The 19,103-nt window shown below is 38.4% G+C and overlaps 2 protein-coding genes and 1 pseudogene across 21 annotated transcripts; 1 reads left to right on the top strand and 2 right to left on the bottom strand.

Annotated features, from left to right (window-relative positions):
- Window positions 1–57: 57 nt before the first annotated feature.
- On the bottom strand, window positions 58–8,769 carry LOC104741637 (ABC transporter C family member 11). 7 transcript variants are annotated; one of them, XR_015579711.1, is made up of 28 exons: window positions 8,635–8,748; window positions 8,300–8,367; window positions 7,597–7,976; window positions 7,308–7,486; window positions 7,107–7,146; window positions 6,857–7,013; window positions 6,596–6,710; window positions 6,410–6,490; window positions 6,272–6,296; window positions 6,007–6,063; window positions 5,610–5,675; window positions 5,434–5,508; window positions 5,233–5,340; window positions 4,986–5,120; window positions 4,774–4,880; window positions 4,574–4,667; window positions 4,228–4,395; window positions 3,987–4,127; window positions 3,695–3,895; window positions 3,469–3,567; window positions 3,226–3,378; window positions 2,689–3,062; window positions 2,353–2,533; window positions 2,028–2,274; window positions 1,072–1,828; window positions 878–999; window positions 547–792; window positions 58–444 (listed from the first exon to the last, which is right to left on the bottom strand). XR_015579711.1 is itself a non-coding variant. In XM_087483733.1 (28 exons), the coding sequence occupies exons 3-28, from the start codon at window positions 7,933–7,935 to the stop codon at window positions 295–297; spliced, it is 4,494 nt and encodes a 1,497-aa protein (XP_087339859.1). In that variant the 5' UTR covers window positions 7,936–7,976; window positions 8,300–8,367; window positions 8,635–8,748; the 3' UTR covers window positions 58–294. The 7 variants fall into 7 exon arrangements, 5 of the variants coding, with proteins under 5 accessions (XP_087339859.1, XP_087339862.1, XP_010460830.2 ...); XM_087483733.1 differs by having other exon boundaries at window positions 1,951–2,274; XM_087483736.1 differs by having other exon boundaries at window positions 1,951–2,274; window positions 4,228–4,271.
- A 269-nt stretch (window positions 8,770–9,038) lies between these two features.
- LOC147928209 (F-box protein At1g30790 pseudogene) lies at window positions 9,039–10,261 on the top strand (annotated as a pseudogene).
- LOC104741638 (ABC transporter C family member 12) lies at window positions 10,262–18,943 on the bottom strand. 14 transcript variants are annotated; one of them, XM_087483743.1, is made up of 28 exons: window positions 18,643–18,943; window positions 17,932–18,287; window positions 17,623–17,801; window positions 17,455–17,494; window positions 17,107–17,263; window positions 16,870–16,984; window positions 16,670–16,750; window positions 16,540–16,564; window positions 16,276–16,332; window positions 15,935–16,000; window positions 15,736–15,810; window positions 15,537–15,644; window positions 15,296–15,430; window positions 15,082–15,188; window positions 14,903–14,996; window positions 14,571–14,738; window positions 14,284–14,424; window positions 14,111–14,192; window positions 13,992–14,038; window positions 13,816–13,914; window positions 13,584–13,735; window positions 13,042–13,412; window positions 12,759–12,939; window positions 12,356–12,679; window positions 11,517–12,273; window positions 11,305–11,426; window positions 10,968–11,213; window positions 10,262–10,853 (listed from the first exon to the last, which is right to left on the bottom strand). In XM_087483743.1, the coding sequence occupies exons 2-21, from the start codon at window positions 18,265–18,267 to the stop codon at window positions 13,631–13,633; spliced, it is 2,217 nt and encodes a 738-aa protein (XP_087339869.1). In that variant the 5' UTR covers window positions 18,268–18,287; window positions 18,643–18,943; the 3' UTR covers window positions 10,262–10,853; window positions 10,968–11,213; window positions 11,305–11,426; window positions 11,517–12,273; window positions 12,356–12,679; window positions 12,759–12,939; window positions 13,042–13,412; window positions 13,584–13,630. The 14 variants fall into 12 exon arrangements, with proteins under 14 accessions (XP_087339869.1, XP_087339864.1, XP_087339872.1 ...); XM_087483749.1 differs by having other exon boundaries at window positions 10,538–10,853; window positions 13,992–14,040; window positions 14,571–14,614; XM_087483738.1 differs by having other exon boundaries at window positions 13,992–14,192; window positions 17,103–17,263.
- Between the last annotated feature and the right edge of the window lie 160 nt (window positions 18,944–19,103).

Genomic DNA, 19,103 nt, shown 5'->3' with positions numbered 1-19,103 from the left:
TCAGTTATTACGCTATACTACAACCAGAAAAAAGGATCACATAAGAACAAAATAACATTTGAAAGAATCAGTAAAATTTTACCCATTTCAACTGCCAATGAGATCATATATGTACACAAGAGTGCTATAACACTTATTGTTCATGAGCGACTGCCGATTTCTTGGTTCACCTTCAATTGTTCAGCATAAAGCTATATCCCCTTCTAACGTTGGGACTCTGGTAAATGGTGGTGATGAAACTCCAATCATAATGCAAACTTATAACCTCATTCTTGGAAGGGCTGGTGACCATTTTTATCTACCATGACTCATTCCATTCCCTCTCCTTTCAAAGACCAAGTTGGCAAGGTACCGAGCATTGTCTGGTCCAGTGCTATGAACCATCTTAAAGAAGGCACTTGTATCTCTTGATAGCAATTCTTGGGGACTACCATACTCCAAAACCTAACAAAATTTGACATAGCTCAATGTAAGTCACATAGGACGTTGCTACTCGGCAATAGAAATCCTCTTGAGTGAGTTCTAGGAACATAATCCTGGACTTACCTGACCAGAACTAAGCACAAGGATCTTGTCGCAGTCGATGATGGTATTCAATCTGTGAGCGATAACAAGCATTGTGCAAGACTTAAATTCCTCACCGATGGTCCTCTGTATCAGAGAATCTGTTCTGACATCAACAGATGCAGTTGCTTCATCGAGAACAAGGATCTTAGATCTTCTTAACAATGCACGCGCTAGACTTAGCAGTTGCCTTTGCCCCACGCTGAAGTTCTCACCTCCCTCAGAGACCTTTACAGAACAGTTTCATCAATAATCTTTATAACAAGTCAAAACATTCTTCTACCTAATGTATGTCACTTAAGGTAAACTTCACCTGTGCATCTAGGCCAAAAGGATTCCTGTTGATGACATCTTTTATATGCGCCCTTTGTAGAGCCTCCCAGAGTTCAGTATCATTGTGCTCACTAAATGGATCGATATTGAATCTCACCGTCCCTAACAAGAAGAATTCTTTCTCAGAAAGCAGGATCATACTTACAATATCATCTTAAAATTACACACACGAACCTGAAAAAAGAACTGGTGACTGGGGTATGATACTTAGGGCCCTGCGCAAATCTGTCAGTCCAAACTTTGCCACATCATAATCATCAATTATGATTCTTCCCTTTTCCAATTCCACAATACGATATAATGCATTCAGCATGGAGGACTTCCCTGCCCCAGTTCTTCCAACCACTCCTACCTTCTCACTGGGAGAAACAGAAAAGGTCAGTCCATGCAATACTGGAGGAAGCCCGGGTCTATAACGAAGGTGAACGTCTTCAAATTCAATGGATCCTCTTGAAGGCCAGCTAGATATTGGACGATGATTCTCGATTATATCTGAAGCCTCAGAAGGAAGATCAATGTAGTTGCCAACACGCTCAACAGAATTTAAGCTGTTCTCTGCCTTGCTAGCTTGCCTTAGAACACCACTTAAAAGAGTAGTGATATTCAGAGTGTAACTAAGAAGGAGACCCATCGTAGATGCAAAAACATCTTGGTTCTCTACATTCCCATATCGCAAAACCGCAAAAGTTGCAGTTAACCAAATCATGACACCCCCAAGAGTCTCTGATCTTATAGTGAGCCAACGATTTGAGCTCGTATTTGCAAGAGTGAACCTTATGTTGTTGTCCATGGATTTTCCATTAATCTTGGCAATCCGCTCATAGGCTTTGTAGGCTCGGATGCTTGGCAAACCATTCAAAGCTTCTCCAAATTGTGCATAAATAGGTGATCTAGTAACGGAATCCAAACGTCTAACTTCGCGGGATGTGCTCTACAAATTATAAAAGTGGTATTAATTCCAAGTGGATCATACAGTTTAATGTGAATTTTGCATATGTTTGATGCATAGAACAATCAAATAGAAGCACACACAGACATGAAATAGAAAATTACCTGATAGTAGATATATGTTGCATAAAACATTATTAGGAGTGGCAATATTGCCCACAATGAAATTGTACTGACAGTACCTATCAGTGCAAATGTCGAGAGGAGTTGCCACAGCTGGTTCATGAACATGTTCATTAGGTTGGCCACGTTTCTATCTATATCACCAATATCCTTAGAAAATCTGTTTATTACACGTCCAGTTGGGTTTGTTTCGAAGAAGAGCATAGGAGCTCTTAGGATAGAATTCAGCATCGCTTCATGGAGTCTTTTGGCGGCATGTAAACTTGATATCAGCAGCCAAAAAGAGTTGGTAAACGTGACAGCCACCTGAAAAATTACCATTATAATCGTCAACTTCGTGTAATATGTCAGAAATACAGATCTCAGTCTTTTACGAACACAAACCTGACCAAATCCGAGAAGAGCATATACGACAATGTAGAAACCGGGACTATGACTCTTTGACGTGATTTGATCAGTCCAAATACTTAACCACGTGCTACTTAAAACTCTGAGAACTTCAGTTGTTAAATAGCATGCAAAAAGAATCATAACTACCCATACGCCGCCTACTGCCTTTTTATACCTGAAAATTTGGAAAGTACCTTAGCCATTTTTTTGTATTAAACATAAAGCAATGTACATCTAACGATATAAAGCAAGTGATGCCAGTTTTATTTTTCATTTGGAATGACTATATCTGGTAAATTTCTAGCCGTAGAAAGATGTTGAGCTAAGTACCTCATCAGAACATCCCAACTAATGATGCCAGTTTCCCGCTCTTCTTGCTTGACAAGCATGGATCTTCCCTGTTTCCCTAGCTTGATCCTGTCTAGATTTCCTTCATTCACATCAATTGTGACAGTTGGATCCGGCTTCAAGCTTTTGTCGTCTTTTTTATTCCCCGCTTGCGTTGCATCCATTTTCCCAGAATTCTCCATTAGTGTCCGGAACAAACTCCCATTTTTTGACAGCTCTGCAAAGGTTCCCTCCTCCTTAATCGTTCCTTCGGAGACTAAAATTATTCTATCCATCAAAGGAAGAAAATGTAGCTGATTTGTGACAAGAACCCTCGTCTTCCCCTTCAGCTCATCCTTCATGCAGCGATCAAAGACCTGTTACATGATTCAGGGAAGCCTGTCGTTAGATGTACCAAAAAGGAGTACTGAGAAATGAAATATTAAATCATGTAAATGCCTGAACACTCATTATTTATCAATGCAATTTATGCCAGCCTTATGAATTTCTCAGTTATGTAATGATCAACCATAAGAATACCTGGTGAGCAACATGAGCATCTAAAGCACTCAAGGGATCATCGAATATGTAAACATCTGAACTTGAGTAGACTGCCCTAGCCATTGAAACTCTCTGCTTCTGCCCTCCACTAATATTCACCCCACGTTCTCCAATCTCAGTAAGATCACCGCCCTGAATAATCGAAATTTTTAAGAAGTTACTTAGTAATGTCATATCAACTTATATGTTATTAACTTGTGTAAGCCTGTCATTCCACTTAACTGGAAGCAAATCAAGATCGTTTTGTAAGGCAGTCACATCAATAGCCCTCCTATATCTCTCAGACTCAAAATCTGACCCAAATAAAATGTTTTCACGTACCTGCAATACATAGACACTTGTATTGGGGAACTTCTTGCATAACTAATTAACCAAATGAAAATAAAGCTACCGAAAGTTATAATACAGTTTAGGTTCCCAGAGCAAGCGAGAAGTAAAATGTACTCACAGTGGCATTGAAGATCCATGAAACTTGAGGAACATAAGCTACGGAGCCTCTAATAACAACACTTGAGGTTTCGGAATGAGATAACTCCCCCAGCATTGCCGAAATAAGTGATGTCTTACCTTCTCCAGTTCCACCTACAATGGCAATCAAGCTCCCCACTGGTATTTCCAAATTGATATTGGATAATGTGGGCTTTGTTGCCTGGGAAATTTCGAGCAAAACACAGTGAATATTGCAGAAAGTTATAAAATGTGCATCGTAGAAGCTAATATTGCATCTTTTGAGGATTCACCTTTGAATCCCATGAAAAATATCCATTCTTAATAGAAATGGCTGGAGCTCCTGGTTGAAGAGGTGGGTTTTGTGCTAGAATTCTCTCTTCGCTTAAAAGTAGTTCCTCAATGCGTTGCAGTGAAACATTTGCGTTAACAGCCTAAGTAGAGAAATAGCAAACAGAAGATAACTAAATATGAATCTATTTGCAAATGAGATACCAAATATAACTGAGGAGAGGGAATAACGGTTAAAATAACCTGACTTATAAGATTTGGTAGCATGTTGAGAGGAGATCTTAGCACTGCGAATAGAGAAAGAGATGTAAATGCCCTTGCTGGTGTCAAATCTCCTCCAAGCAGAACGAAAACCCCAAATGAAACCACGGTCACAACTACTGGAATGCTGTTTAGTATAAAACTATTGAACTGGAAGAGGGAAAACGTTTATAGGGAAGAAATGTTAAGCATTTAAGCAAAATTAGTTTATCCTTATTCAAGGACTAAGTAATATATGGAACTAAGGGCGAACAGGATGAAACCATGAGATTAAAGGTTTCCCTCAAAATGTCAGGCATTAAAAAAAATCAAAGATAAGGATTCATACTGCCGATAGTAACTGTGCTTTACGAAACCATGACAGCTCTTCATTTCTAATTCCTTGAATTCGAGACTCGAAGCTCTTCTCCCATGCATAACATCTAACAAAGTTGGAGAATGCCAAGAGAATATATTATATGTAGAATAAATGGTTTAAGAATGTACCGTTCATAAAAGCTAAAAGAGAAGTAATTATGATTATCATACTTTACAATATCCATAGATGCCAAAATCTCATTTATGATAGTGACTCTTTTGTCAGTCCACTGGAGTCCTTCTTTAGTCAGTTTCCGCATTCTTCTTACAATCAGAGTCTATTTATCAAGAAACAGAATAGGCGGACTTGTATGTAAACAGATGCAATTACCACAACTTGTACAATTGAAAACTAGTCAAAAGCACATAACGAAGCTGAATACCTGGAGAGGAATAAGGAGAAACAGAATCAATGAGCCCAAAATTGAAGCAACTCCTAGTTGTTGATAAAGAAGAATCATAGACAAAATGATGCGAAAGGGAGCTGACCATAAACCATGGAGCTGTTCTGCTAATAGCTGAAAACTCGGGAGACTATGTTAGCAGTTACAAATCCATAGTTGTGCAAAAGTAGAGTTTTGAACAAACTGAGAAAGAAGATGGTTCCATTTTAACTAAACCTAATTATACCTGAAGTGCATTAGCATCAGTCGTTATCATGTTTGTGATCTTCCCAGATGCAAAATTCTTGCGAGCTTCATGAGTTAGTCTTATTGATTTGTGGAATATAGCTGCAACCTACAAGGAAAAATGAGCATAATTAGTTGGAGAATCAACATGACGAAAGTGATCATAGAAGTCGGAGAGAAATGGATGTTTCACAAATTTTACCAAAGTTGACCTTAACCGAAATCCCACTCGGCCAACATGTTGAAAGTACTGTGATTGACAGAGCACTCCAAGTGTCTGAAACAAAATCGAAACAGAATAGCTTTACAGAAGTTCCAACAAGATAACAACATTCCAATAGTATTTTACAGATCAGAGACGAATTTTGTGATACATACCACACCAACGAAAATTGAGAAAGCATAGACATAGCCAACCCAAGCTGGATCACCTTCTAGCATTGACTACATAAATTGATCAAAGATTTGTTGTATAAGTTAGATCAATAAATATGGTCTGGGAGTAAAGCTCAGAGAGATCCCTGATATAGACGCAACAAAATGTTCATAAATTATCAGTCATTTAGAAATGTGAGATAAGAATCAGGGGAATCTGCAGAATGAAGCATCTTATTAAATATAGGTCATCACTCATGTATGAGAAATATGTCGGTACTACGTTGTTTTCTCAGTTTAGAAAGCTATAATGTAGATCATTAGATGTAAAACCTCGGAAATGTGTAGTGACCATTGAGTACGTGAGAAACATAAATCATGGGTAAGAAAGAAAGCTTACCTGCAGTAGATGGCTCAGTATAATCGGTCCAACAAATTGAGAAAGATCATGTCCAACCTAAAACACGCTAAAGCACATGTATTAATTGCTTGAGAGTTTTCAATTACAGGACTGAACATTACTGTAGATGCAGGTCAGACCTGATGCATGAGAAATAACAATCAAGAGCATTTTTAGGATCTATTTTAAGTAACCAACAGAGAGACAGGACACAAGTTTAAGCAACCATGGTTTGAAGAGCACAGATAAACAAGATGATCTTTACCTTGAAAATACCACCCAACCAGACTCTACAAAAACGGGAAAGAAAAAATTAGTGCCAGTATCTATATATGATGTGTCACTATTAAAGGAAAAGTATCCAGTGGAATAGACGGTTTTTAATGAAATCATCAGCTTTTACCTTCGACCAAGGCTACTATTTAGTGCTCGGAGCAGCCATGGCTTAGATCTCCGTGATTCTTCAGTCCAGCATCTTTGGAATCTGTCAAATAACTTATCCAATGAATAAGAATGTTACTTGATTCCAGACGAAACATTTAACATATATATAAAAGAAGGCAGAAGCAAAGCAGCACTACTTCTAGACCTTTTTATCAGAGTTTCTGTTTGGTCCCATTTGTCTAATTGCCAAACATCCTTCTCGGTTATAGGCTTTCTGTAGCCTAACTGCAGAAGCGGCGTCATCCAGCTAAAGTATATTCCTTTGGTTTCTCAATAGTAAACAAGAAATCCAAATTAGTGGAACAAAAAGAAACCATGGCGATTATATATATTTGCCTAACATGGATTGTTTGCTAATAGAGTGGGCATTCGATAAATTTCGTTTATCAATTCAAGGGCTACCTACCGGATAATATGCTGGCATATCGCTCTGGACATATGTGCTCTCCCCCAGGAAGCGCATTATATTCAACATTCTCTAACGGTTCATTGTTTAGAATATGGTAACCTGGATAAGGATCCAGTTCAGGAATGTAAACAAGGAGAAGAGCTCCGAAGAGAACCTGCAAACAGACAACAAATGAAAGTCTGAAGCTTTGTTCTGAGAAGAATTAATGAATTGCAAGCTTATACATAAGGATCATGTTCTGACAAACCTGGCAACATATTGAACTGATACAGAGATAAAGGGCAGTTCTACAAGGAAAAATAGAGGAAAAAATTAATGCTACAGGTATCAATAACCAAAACTTTTTCCCACTTTCAGAAAATTGTAAGAAATAAAAAAACAAACTCATAAAATTTAAATGTCAAATCACCCAATTGGGTTCCTTAATATGAAATATACAGTAACTAACCTATCAATTGAGTTATTGAGAGGCAACACAAGGTCCAGCAGGACAGTATCAGCAACCAAAACATATACAACACCAAATCTCACATACCATCGAAACTCTTTGACGTATTGTTTGGTTTCGAGTCCAATCAAAACAAGCATGGAGAACCAAGCGAATGCCTCAACCATTAAGGATGCAAACTGCCATTAATTTAACACCATTCATACTTTGATTTCAGAATTTAGAAAAGAAGCATATGAATTTAGTCTCTCATATGATTAATAATCAGAGTTACTCTTTCGAAAGTCACCTCAAAGGGAGGAAGATCAGTCTCTTCACCCACGTCAAAAAGCGAAATCCTCATGACCAACCTCAGAACAGGCTCAATGAAACAGTAACAAGCCAAAACCCCCAGCACAAAATGATAGTACATGTTCCTCAAAACATAAACCTGAGCTGCTTTGGCATTGTCCAAGGTGATCCATATCCGGTAGAAACAAAGACTCAGTAGCACTAGGTGAGAAGCAATCATCACTAGTGAGTCAATAGCACACGGCGTGTAGGCACCAAACGCACCATCCGGTGCTTTCTCCCAAAATCCTTGTGCGATTGGCTTGCAGTACCAATTCAAGGCCTGATCAAAACCCATCTTCTTCTTTTCTTCAATCAAAACTTGAATGAATACTCAAACTGGAAAAAAAAAACAAACGGCATTTGCTTAATACTTTCACCAAGGCAACCATCGTCAGCGGAAAGCATCAATTCATAACTTGCATAGATTGTACAAAGCAGAATTTGCATACTAGTAGAACAACAAAGAAGCATATTCTTGACAATTGAGTGATTTCTAAGGTTTTGTTTTTTTTAAAGCATCGAACTCATTTCCCAAAAGCTAAAACCTTTACGAAAGTCCATTAGCAGACCCAAATCGTTGACCAAACAAAAACACTTATCACACAGAGAAAAGGATAGAGAAAGATGATTGAGGGGTGGGGAGAAGAAGAAAGCTTTACCCTTTTGCTTTGTGATTGTTCCTAAAATATCCAAAAAAAAAATCGGAGCTTTGCCGATGATCTCTTCTCTGTAATATTACAATAATGAGACGTTTTACAAACATTTCTTCTTCTTCTTCTATAAATAAGGGAGATTTGCATCAATTCATAGCTTTCATAGATTGTACACAGGAAAATTTGCATACTAGTAGAATAACAAAAGACAGCATATAATTCTTGACAAGCATATATCTCCCAAGAGCTATAATCGTTGACCAACCAAAATAAAAAGGAAGGAAACTAAACACTTATTATACAGATAAAACGGGAGAGAGAGAGAGAGAGAAAAGCTTTACCTTTTGCGTGCTTCGTTCGTGATTGTTCTCAACAAAAATAGGAGCTTTGCCGATGATCTCTTCTCTGATAAGTTCAAGTATATTTTTAGTCTCTTAATGTGACTTTAGAAAGACGACTAGCTCTCAAGTCTTAACAAAACAAAATGTTGTCTTATTTTTCTTTTTTATTTTAAATGTGTTTTACTTTTACATATGTACAGTAAGTACATATATTTTTATAATCCAATTAGTTCTATGATTCTGGATATATATTTTTTGGTCGCCCACGTTATAAATGTCGATATTTCTTGAGTTAATGATAACTTTTATATTTGTCTGAACACATTGTAATGTAGAAAATTAAATCTTTAAATAAAATTTACCCTATTAAAAAAGATAGCTATCCCCAACCAAAAGAGGGAACCCTAAATTCAATACCGGCGAATGTTTTCGGTGAGTAGATTGCCTGCCAAGTTCCTGATGAAGGAGGACGATGAGAAAGACAGAAGACAAGTTCCCCTTGACCTAGAGATTGAGATACTCACTAGACTGCCTGCCAAGTCTCTTATGAAGTTCCAATGCGTGTCGAAGATTTGGTCTTCCATCATCCGAAGCCAGAGTTTCGTCAGTTCTTACAACGCTATGTCCTCCACGATCCGATCATCTCGGTTTATAATCGCTTTGGGTGCATCAGACAGGTGTACGTTGGTCTTCTCCTCTTCCTACGAATGTGAGAAATCTTCTTCTTTGGCAACCAACCTCGATATGACAATACCAGTAAACTTTACCGCGGGCGCCTACTATGCTTCCTTCCGTCCATGGCTTAATCGGGTTTACTAAGAATCGTACGTTCATTGTCTGTAACCCCAGCACCAACAAATACACTATCCTACCATGTGCCGGGCCACGCACATTCTGGGGATACGATCCTGTTGGAGATCAATTCAAAGCATTGACCATGGTGTCTCATCCTTACTGGCCTCCTGATTTTCTCCGGCACGAGGTTTTAACACTTGAGGGGGAGGGCCTTCTTCATTCATGGACACGCACTAAGGTTACCAGCCCGCCTTATTCGCTGTTACCAAATCAGTATGCATCAACGGTATTGTGTATTATGGTGCTTGGTCCCCAAGAAATAGAAAGGATCCGGTGATTATGTGTTTTGATGTCAGATTTGAGACGATCAGTTTTATCAAAGCGCCTATGCCTGTTGTTTGCTGGGAGGGTGAATCAATTCTCATCGAATACAGAGGCAAGTTAGCTTCCGTTGCAAGAAACCCTTATGCTGATTTCCGTAGTTTGATTTATGGATACTAGAGGATGTGACGACACATGATTGGTCCAAGAAAACGTTTGAGCTTCCTCTCTCTTTGGGGACAGGTATGTATATGACTTCCCCGGGCACTAACAAGGCTGGTGAAATCATTATTGCACCAAAATTCCTCTCAGAAGAGTTAGGCTCCTACAACCATTCTACATTTTCTACTACAATGTTGATAGAAAAGACATCAGAAGAGTTAGGCTCCTAGGAATTGCTGACGATGAACAGTTTAGGCGCCGTTACGGAATAATAATCACTCAGTATTTTACTGAAAAATGTTACGTCTCCATCGCAGCCGAGCACGTCGAAAGTATTGCTTCTCTGTAATTTGTTTTATGTATCCCTTTCTTCCAGGATCTTAATTTTTAATTTCTCCATCTCAGCATCTGCCCCAAAGTTGTTGGTCATATGTACACAAAAATATTAAAAGGCGTGTTGTTCATGCTAGCACATCTTTTAGGTTTACCTCTAAATTATTTAGCATAAGACTATCTCCTTGTAACTTTGGCACTCTGGTAAATGCTCTGACTTTGGCACTCTGGTAAATGTTTGACCATCATCATGAAACGACAATGGAAGTTGCAATAGGTTTGACCATCATCATGAAACGAAAAGTGACCAAGCACTCTGTATTTAAATGTTTGACCATCATCTTTTAGGTCCAAGCAAACGTTTGACCATCATCATGAAAAGTGACTATTGCAACTTCCATTGTCGTTTGTCACAAACCGGAACTTATATACTCATTTTGGAAGGCTGGTGACCATTTTTATCCACCCAGACTCATTCCAGTCCCCCGCTTTTCAAAGACCAAGTTGCAAAGGTACTGAGCATTTGCTTGTCCGGTGCTATGAACCATCCTGAAGAAGGCACTTGTGTCTCTTGATAGCAATTCTTGTGGACTATCATATTCCAAAACCTAAAAAAAATATTGACATTTCCCATAGTTTTTATTATGTAACGAAGTCCTTTATCCATATCTTACGAGAAGATATAATAAAGTGAGTTCCATGAATAGTAATCCTGGCATTACCTGACCAGAACTAAGCACAAGGATTTTGTCACAGTCGACGATGGTATTCAATCTGTGAGCGATAACAAGCATTGTGCAAGACTTGAATTCCTCACGGATGGTCCTCTGTATCAGAGAATCTGTTCTGACATCAACAGATGCAGTTGCTTCATCGAGAACAAGGATCTTAGATCTTCTTAGCAATGCACGTGCTAGACTTAGCAGTTGCCTTTGCCCCACGCTGAAATTCTCACCTCCCTCAGAGACCTTCACAGAGTGAGAGTTTGATCAATAATCTCAATCATAACAAAACAAACACAAACAATGCTAATAATAAAAGCTCTGATTAAAACTACACCTTTGCATCTAGGCCACAAAGATTCCTGCTGATGACATCTTTTATATGCGCCCTTTGTAGAGCCTCCCAAAGGTCAGCATCATTGTGCTCACTAAATGGATCGATATTGAATCTCACCGTCCCTAAAATAAAGAAATGATTCTCATAATGATTAACAGAATGCAGGAATATATACTTACAAGTTACAATGTTGTCTTAAATTAAACACGAACCTGAGAAAAGAACTGGTGATTGTGGTATGATACTTAGGACCCTGCGTAAATCTGTCAGTCCGAACTTAGCCACATCACTGTCATCAATCATAATTCTTCCCTTTTCTATTTCCACGATCCGAAACAATGCATTCAGCATGGAAGATTTTCCTGCACCAGTTCTTCCTACCACTCCTACTTTCTCACCTGGAGAAACAAAAAAGGATAGTCCATGCAATACTGGAGGAAGCCCGGGTCTGTAACGCAGGTGAACGTCTTCAAACTCAATGGATCCTCTTGAAGGCCAGCCAGATACTGGACGACTGTTCTCGATTATCTCTGAAGCCTCAGAAGGAAGATCAATGTAGTTACCGACACGCTCAACAGAATTCAAGCTGTTCTCTGCTCTGCTAGCTTGCCTTAAAACACCACTTAACAGAGTAGTGATATTCAAAGTGTAACTAAGAAGGAGACCCATCGTAGATGCAAAAGCAGCTTGGTTCTCTGCATTCCCATTTTGCAGAACCGCAAACGTTGCAGTCAACCAAATCATGATACCCCCTAGAGTCTCCAATCTTATAGTGAGCCAACGATTTGAGCTCGTATTTGCAAGAGTGAACCTTATGTTGTTGTCCATGGATCTTCCGTTAATCTTTGCCATCCGGTCATAGGCTTTATAGGCTCGAATGCTTGACAAACCATTCAAAGCTTCTCCAAACTGAGCATAAATAGGTGATCTAGTAATGGAATCCAAACGTCTAACTTCGCGGGATGTGCTCTACAAATCACAAAAGATGTTAATTCCAAGAGGATCATATGGTTCTAACAGCAATTCTCCATGTATTTGAAGAAGGAAGTACCTGATAGTAGAGATATGCTGCATAGAACAGTATTAGGAGTGGCATTATTGCCCACAATGAAATTGTACTGACAGTACCTATTAGTGCAAATGTTGAGAGGAGTTGCCATAGCTGGTTCATGAACATATTCATTAGGTTGGCCACGTTTCTATCTATATCACCAATATCCTTAGAAAATCGGTTTATTACTCGTCCAGTTGGATTAGTGTGGAAGAAGAGCATAGGAGCTCGAAGAATAGAACTCAGCATCGCGTCATGGAGTTTTTTGGCGGCACGTAAACTTGATGTGATCAGCCAAAAGGAGATGGTAAACGTGACAGCCACCTGAAACAATGACCATAAAAGTCGTCAACTTCGTGTGATTTGTCAAAATTAAAGATCTCAGTCTTTTACAGAAACAAACCTGACCAAATCCGAGAAGTGCATATACGACAATGTAGAAACCGGGACTATAACTCTTTGACGTGCTTTGATCTGTCCAAAAACTTAACCATGTGCTACTTGAAACTCGGAGAACTTCAGTAGATAAATAGCATGCCAATAAAATCATGACTACCCATAAGCCGCCAACTGCTTCTTTATACCTGAAAGTTAGAAAGCATTTTGTTAGTCATCTGTGTGTATAGAATATAAAGAAATGTTCAATATTTTGAGTCGGATGAACCAGTGAATGTTGAGCAAAGTACCTCATCAGAACATTCCAACTAACGATGCCAGTTTCCCGTTCTTCTTGCTTGACAAGCACGGATCTTCTCCGTTTCCCTTGTTTGGTACTGCCCTGATTTCTTTCACTCACATCAATCGTGACAGTAGGACCGGGCTTCAAAATGTTCTCGTCGTTTGTATCGACCTCTTGGGCATCCATTTTTCCAGCATTTTCCATTAGTTTCTTGAAGAAACTCCCACTTTTTGACAGCTCTGCAAAGGTTCCCTCCTCTTTAATCATTCCTTCGGAGACTAAAATTATTCTATCCATTAAAGGAAGAAAATGTAGCTGATTTGTGACAAGTACTCTCGTTTTCCCCTTCAGCTCATTCTTCATACAGCTATCAAAGACCTGTTAATTGATTCAGTGAAGCCTGTCCTTAGATGCACCTTACAGAATTACTCAGAAATAAAGTACTGTAACTGTGGGATCAAGTAAAGGTGGGTTTCTCATAATTATCGATACAATTTATGTTAGCTTGAAGAGATTATCATTTATGTAAGGGATCAACCATAAGAATACCTGGTGAGCAACATGAGCATCTAAAGCACTCAAGGGATCATCGAATATTAAACATCTGAATTTGAGTAGACTGCCCTAGCCATTGAAACTCTCTGCTTTTGCCCTCCACTAATATTCACCCCACGTTCTCCAATCTCAGTAAGATCACGGCCCTGATCATAAGCAAAATTTAGGAAGTTACTAAGAAATGTTATATAAACTCAGGCTGTCTAGGTTTTTCATTCCACTTAACTGGAAGCAAATCAAGATCTTGCTGTAAGGCAGTCGCATCAATAGCCCTCCAGTATCTTTCAGACTCAAAATCTGACCCAAATAAAATGTTGTCACGCACCTGCAATATATTAACACATGCATTGGGGACACTTCTCGCCAAACTAACTGACCAAATGGAAAGGAAAGGCGACTCACAGTGGCATTGAAGATCCATGAAACTTGAGGAACATAAGCTACGGAGCCTCTAATAACAACACTTGAGGTTTCAGCATGAGATAACTCCCCCAGTATCGCCGAAATAAGTGATGTCTTACCTTCTCCAGTTGCACCAACAATGGCAGTCAAGCTCCCCACTGGTATCTCCAAATTGATATCGGATAATGTGGGCTTTGTTGTCTGAGAAATTTCGAGCAAAACACCGTGAATACTTCAGAAAGTTATAAAATGTGCATCGTAGAAACTAATATTGCATCTTTTGAGGATTGACCTTTGAATCCCATGAAAAATATCCATTCCTTATAGAAATGGCTGGAGCTCCTGGTTGAAGAGGTGGGTTTTGTGATAGAATTCTCTCTTCACTTAAAAGCAGTTCCTCAATGCGTTGTAGTGAAACATTTGCGTTGACAACCTAAGTAGAGAAGTAGCAAAGACAAGTAAATATAAAGAGTAAATCCATTGGCACATGATAGATCAAATGCAGACTATTAAATTAATAGTTAAAAACTTAACAGAGGTATATGGAACAGCTGAGGAGGGTATGATTGTTAAAATAACCTGACTTAGTAGATTTGGTAGCATGTTGAGAGGAAATCTTAGAACTGCGAATAGAGAAAGAGATGTGAATGCCCTTGCTGGTGTCAAATCTCCTCCAAGCAGAACAAAAACACCAAATGAAACCACAGTCACAACTACCGGGATGCTGTTCAGTATAAAACTATTGAACTGGAAGAGGAAAAAACGTTTGGGGATGAAGTTGTTTAATGTGGAAGACTTATCCCTAAATGTAAGTCATATACGGAATTTAAGTGCATACAAGATACGTAAATCCTGTCGAAATGTGTTAGAGAAATGGCAGGCAGTATAAAATCAAAGATAAGGAGTCATACAGCTGATAGTAACTGCGCTTTACGAAACCATGAGAGCTCTTCGTTTCTCATATCTTGAACCCGAGACTCGAAGCTCTTCTCCCATGCATAGCATCTGAAAATAGTAGAATAACTAGTTTAATAATGTATCATTAACTCAAAAAACCTGAAAAAGAAGCAATGAAAATTATCAATCATACTTTACAGTATCCATGGATGCCAAAATCTCATTTGTGATACCGACTCTTTGGTCAGTCCACTGGAGTCCTTCTTTAGTCAGTTTCCTCATTTTGCTTATAATCAGAGTCTGTTTATCAAGAAATAGAATAGGTGGACTTGTATGTGAACATATGCATTTACCACAAAGCTTGTACAATATTAAAATAGGTTTATCAACAGAATGAAGCTAAATACCTGGAGAGGAATTAAGAGAAACAGAATCAATGAACCGAAAAGTGAAGCAACTCCTAGTTGTTGATAGAGAAGAATCATAGACACAGCGATGCGAAATGGAGCAGACCATAAGCCGTGTAGCTGTTGCGATATTTGCTGAAATAATCAGGAGACTATGTTAACAGTTGCAAATCCATAGTTGTTCAAAAGTAGTATCAAACTGAGAGAGTTAGACGGAACGTTTAACTGAACCTAAGTATACCTGAAGTGAATTAGCATCCGTAGTTATCATGTTTGTGACCTTTCCCGAAGCAAAATTCTTGCGAGCCTCGTGAGTTAGTCTTAGAGATTTGTGGAATATAGCTGCCACCTACAAAGTAACTAGCATAATTAGTTGGAGAATAAAGATGACTAAACTGATCATACAAGTCGGAGGGAAATAAACGTTTCGCCAAAATTACCAGAGTTGATCTCAACCGAAATCCTACCCGCCAAACATTCTGAAAATACTGGGCTTCACAAAGCACTCCAAGTGTCTGAAATAAAATTGAAATAGAGAGAAAATTATGGGGGAGTAGGAAACCAAACATGACAGTTTGGAGAAAATGTAAATGAACCAATATAATTTTAGAGATCAGTGACGAATTTTGTGATACATACCACCCCAATGAATATTATGAAAGCATAGACATATCCAACCCAAGCTGGATCACCTTCTTGCATTGACTAAATAAAATGATTTAAAGTTTTTTTTAAGTTAGATTGAATAAACCAAAGTAAAACGGGACAAATTGTTAAAAATGTGAGATAAGAATCGGCAGAGCCTATTGATAAGAGCTCATCACTCATGTATGAGAACTATATGTCACTACGTTATTTCTCATTTATATATACGTAAAACCTCAAAAACAATGAGTAATTACTGTTGAGTACATGTTACACATAGGCCAAAAACTATGCAATATTTTTTTTAGTAAAAATTAAGCAGAAAGAGACCTTACCCGCAATAGATGGCTCAGTATCACTGGTCCAACAAATTGAGAAAGATCATTTCCAATCTACAACACGCTAAAAAATGAATAAATTGCTTGAGGGTTGTCAAATACAGAATTGAACATTACTGTGGATGCAGGTAAAACCTGATGCACAGGAAAATAACAATCAAAAGCTTTTCTGGGATCTATTTTAGCCAGCCGAGAGGCAAGATCACAAGTTTAAGCAACCATCATTCAAATAGCACGACAACTAAACCACAGTATCCTTACCTTGAAAATACCAGCCAACCAGAACCTACAAAGATGGAAAAGAGAAAATTAATGCCAGTGTCTATAATGTGTGGCTTTAAGGAAAAATTACATGGAATAGACGGTTTTTAGAAAAATCATCAGCTTTTACCTTCGACCAAGGCTACTATTTAGTGCTCGGAGAAGCCATGGCTTTGGTCTCCGTGATTCTTCAGTCCAGAATCTTTGGAATCTGTCAAAGCACTCATACAGTGAATAAGAATGTTCTTGATTCTCAATTAAATCTTCTACCATATATATAAAAGAAGATATAGTGCAGAAGGCAGAAGCCAAGCAGCAACACTTCTGTACCTTGTGATAAGAGTTTCTGTTTGGTCCCATTTGTCTAATTGCCAAACATCCTTCTCAGTTATAGGCTTTCTGTAGCCTAACTGCATAAGCGGCGTGATCCAACCAAAGTATATTCCTAAGACAAGAAATCCAAATCAGTAGTATAATAAGAGACCATGGCTATCATATAAACAAGTGTCATTTGCCAATAGACTAAGCATTAAATAAATTTAGTTTATCAGTTCCGGGGCTACCTACTGGAAAATATGCTGGCACGTCGCTCAGGACATATGTGCTCTCCCTCGCGAAGTGCAACATATTCAACATTGTCTAATGGTTCATCGTTTAGAATATGGTAACCCGGATAAGGATCAATATCAGGAATATATATAAAAAGAAGAGTTCCAAAAAGAGCCTGAAACAGAAACCATATGAAACAAGAACTTGATTATTAGCACATGGATAGCCTCCTCTACAAGCGAGCTATCTATAACGTACTTTACATCTTTCCCTATACAGATATTTCGGTAAGTTTGAAGAATTTGGATGTGATTTCCGAGAACAATAAATTGCAAACTTATATGTAAGTACGTTGTTCTAACACACCTGGGAGCATCTCGAACTGATACAGAGATATAGAGCAGTTCTGCAATAGCAAATAGAGGAAATCTTATTATGCAATTGAGGGATAAATCCACCAATGCCCCAAACTTTTTCCCACTCCAAAATATGTTAGAAAATACAAATAAAGTTTTGAGATATACAATAACAAACCTATTGATTGAGTTCTTGAGAGGCAACACAAGGTCCAGCAGGACAGCATCAGCAACCAAGACATAAACAACACCGAATCTCAGGTACCATCGGAACTCTTTGACATATTGTTTAATTTCCAACCCAACCAAAACAAGCATGGAGAGCCAAGCCAATGCCTCTACCATCAAAGATGCAACCTGCCATTGAATAACACCAGAATCCTATTTCATTTCTTTCCTACAACTTTCATATCAACAAGAAGGGCTTATGAAGTTAATCTCTAAACGACCATATGATTACGAATCAGAGTTACTCATTTAAAGTCACCTCAAAGGGAGGCAGACCACGAGTCTCTTCATCAATGTCAAAGAGTGAAATCCCCATGACCAATCTCAGAATAGGCTCAATAACACAGTAACACGCCAATATTCCAAGCACACAGTTATAATATTTCTTCCTCAAAACATATATCTGAGCTTTGGTATTGTAGAAGATGATCCATATCCGGTAGAGACACAAACCCAGAAGCACAAGGTAAGAAACAAGCATCACTAGTGAGTCAATGGCACACGGCGTGTCAGCTCTAAAGGCACCATCCACTGCTTTTCCCCAAATTCCATCTGCAACTGGTTTGCAGTACCAATTCAAAGCTTCAAAACCCATCTTTTTTAATCTAACCCAAACTGGAAGCAAACAAACAAAAAGGCATTTTCTTAATACTATACAAAAAGGCTAATACAACACACACTGTTTCATGCCCAAATTGAAAACTTTAACCAAGGCAACTGTCAAAGATTATTATTATAAGCAAGAATTGACACTAGTCGATTATCATGGCTTGAAACTTAAGGAAAAAAAAACGCCCCTTTAACCTTTAAGGTTCCAGAAGCATCGAACTCAGTTGTAAAAAGCTAAAACCTTTACGAGGGTCCATTAGCAGCAGTACCAATTTAGTGACCTTAAAAGACCCAAATCAACTTGAACGCTACTAAAACAGAGAGATGAATTAGGGAGAAGAAGAAAAAGAAAAGAAATTACACTTTGGCTTCGTGATATTTCCAAGAAGACCCCCAAAGATTGAAGCTTTGCCAATAATCTCACAATCACTGAGCAGTGTAGCGTTCAAGGGAGACTTTTGGGTAGGAAAAGCCAACCCAACCCGAGAAACACACACTAAAGCAGCGTAACGACGAACCAGTCACTGTTTGGTTCTTCTTCGTAATCATAAGTACTAATCAAAACCCACTAAAAGAAAAGGATTCTCTTAGATAAGACGAATCGCAAATTCCGATATCTGTGTGTCTGTAAGTGTAACTCTGTTGGATTTACGTGTGTGATTGATTTATGAGAAAGAAAAAAACATTTATTTATTACGCACCATTGACGTTTGTCAGAAATGGGTGATTAGGTAATAGTACTTAATAGAGACGAAAATTAATCATTTGACAATGTGAAATATTAAATGGGAAAAAATCCGAAAAATACGCCATCTAATTTTT

This window comes from Camelina sativa, chromosome 14 (assembly GCF_030686135.1).
Source record: "Camelina sativa cultivar CO46 ecotype springtype chromosome 14, ASM3068613v1".
NCBI lineage: Eukaryota > Viridiplantae > Streptophyta > Magnoliopsida > Brassicales > Brassicaceae > Camelina > Camelina sativa.
This window is presented reverse-complemented; position numbering and strand designations above follow the sequence as displayed.

Bases quoted from the DNA above. Each gene is read 5' to 3' on its own strand.
- LOC104741637 (XM_010462528.2), bottom strand. From the start codon at position 7,935: ATGGGTTTTGATCAGGCCTTGAATTGGTACTGCAAGCCAATCGCACAA. The intron at 5,121-5,232 runs GTATAATTAGGT...CCGAGTTTTCAG, and splicing joins CTGATGCTAATGCACTTCAG to CTATTAGCAGAACAGCTCCA. The intron at 1,829-1,950 runs GTAATTTTCTAT...TATAATTTGTAG, and splicing joins CAACATATATCTACTATCAG to AGCACATCCCGCGAAGTTAG.
- LOC104741638 (XM_019236151.2), bottom strand. From the start codon at position 18,267: ATGGGTTTTGAAGCTTTGAATTGGTACTGCAAACCAGTTGCAGATGGA. The intron at 14,193-14,283 runs GTCAATCCTCAA...GAAATTTCTCAG, and splicing joins ATTTTTCATGGGATTCAAAG to ACAACAAAGCCCACATTATC. The intron at 13,736-13,815 runs GTTAAGTGGAAT...GCTTATGATCAG, and splicing joins AAGATCTTGATTTGCTTCCA to GGCCGTGATCTTACTGAGAT.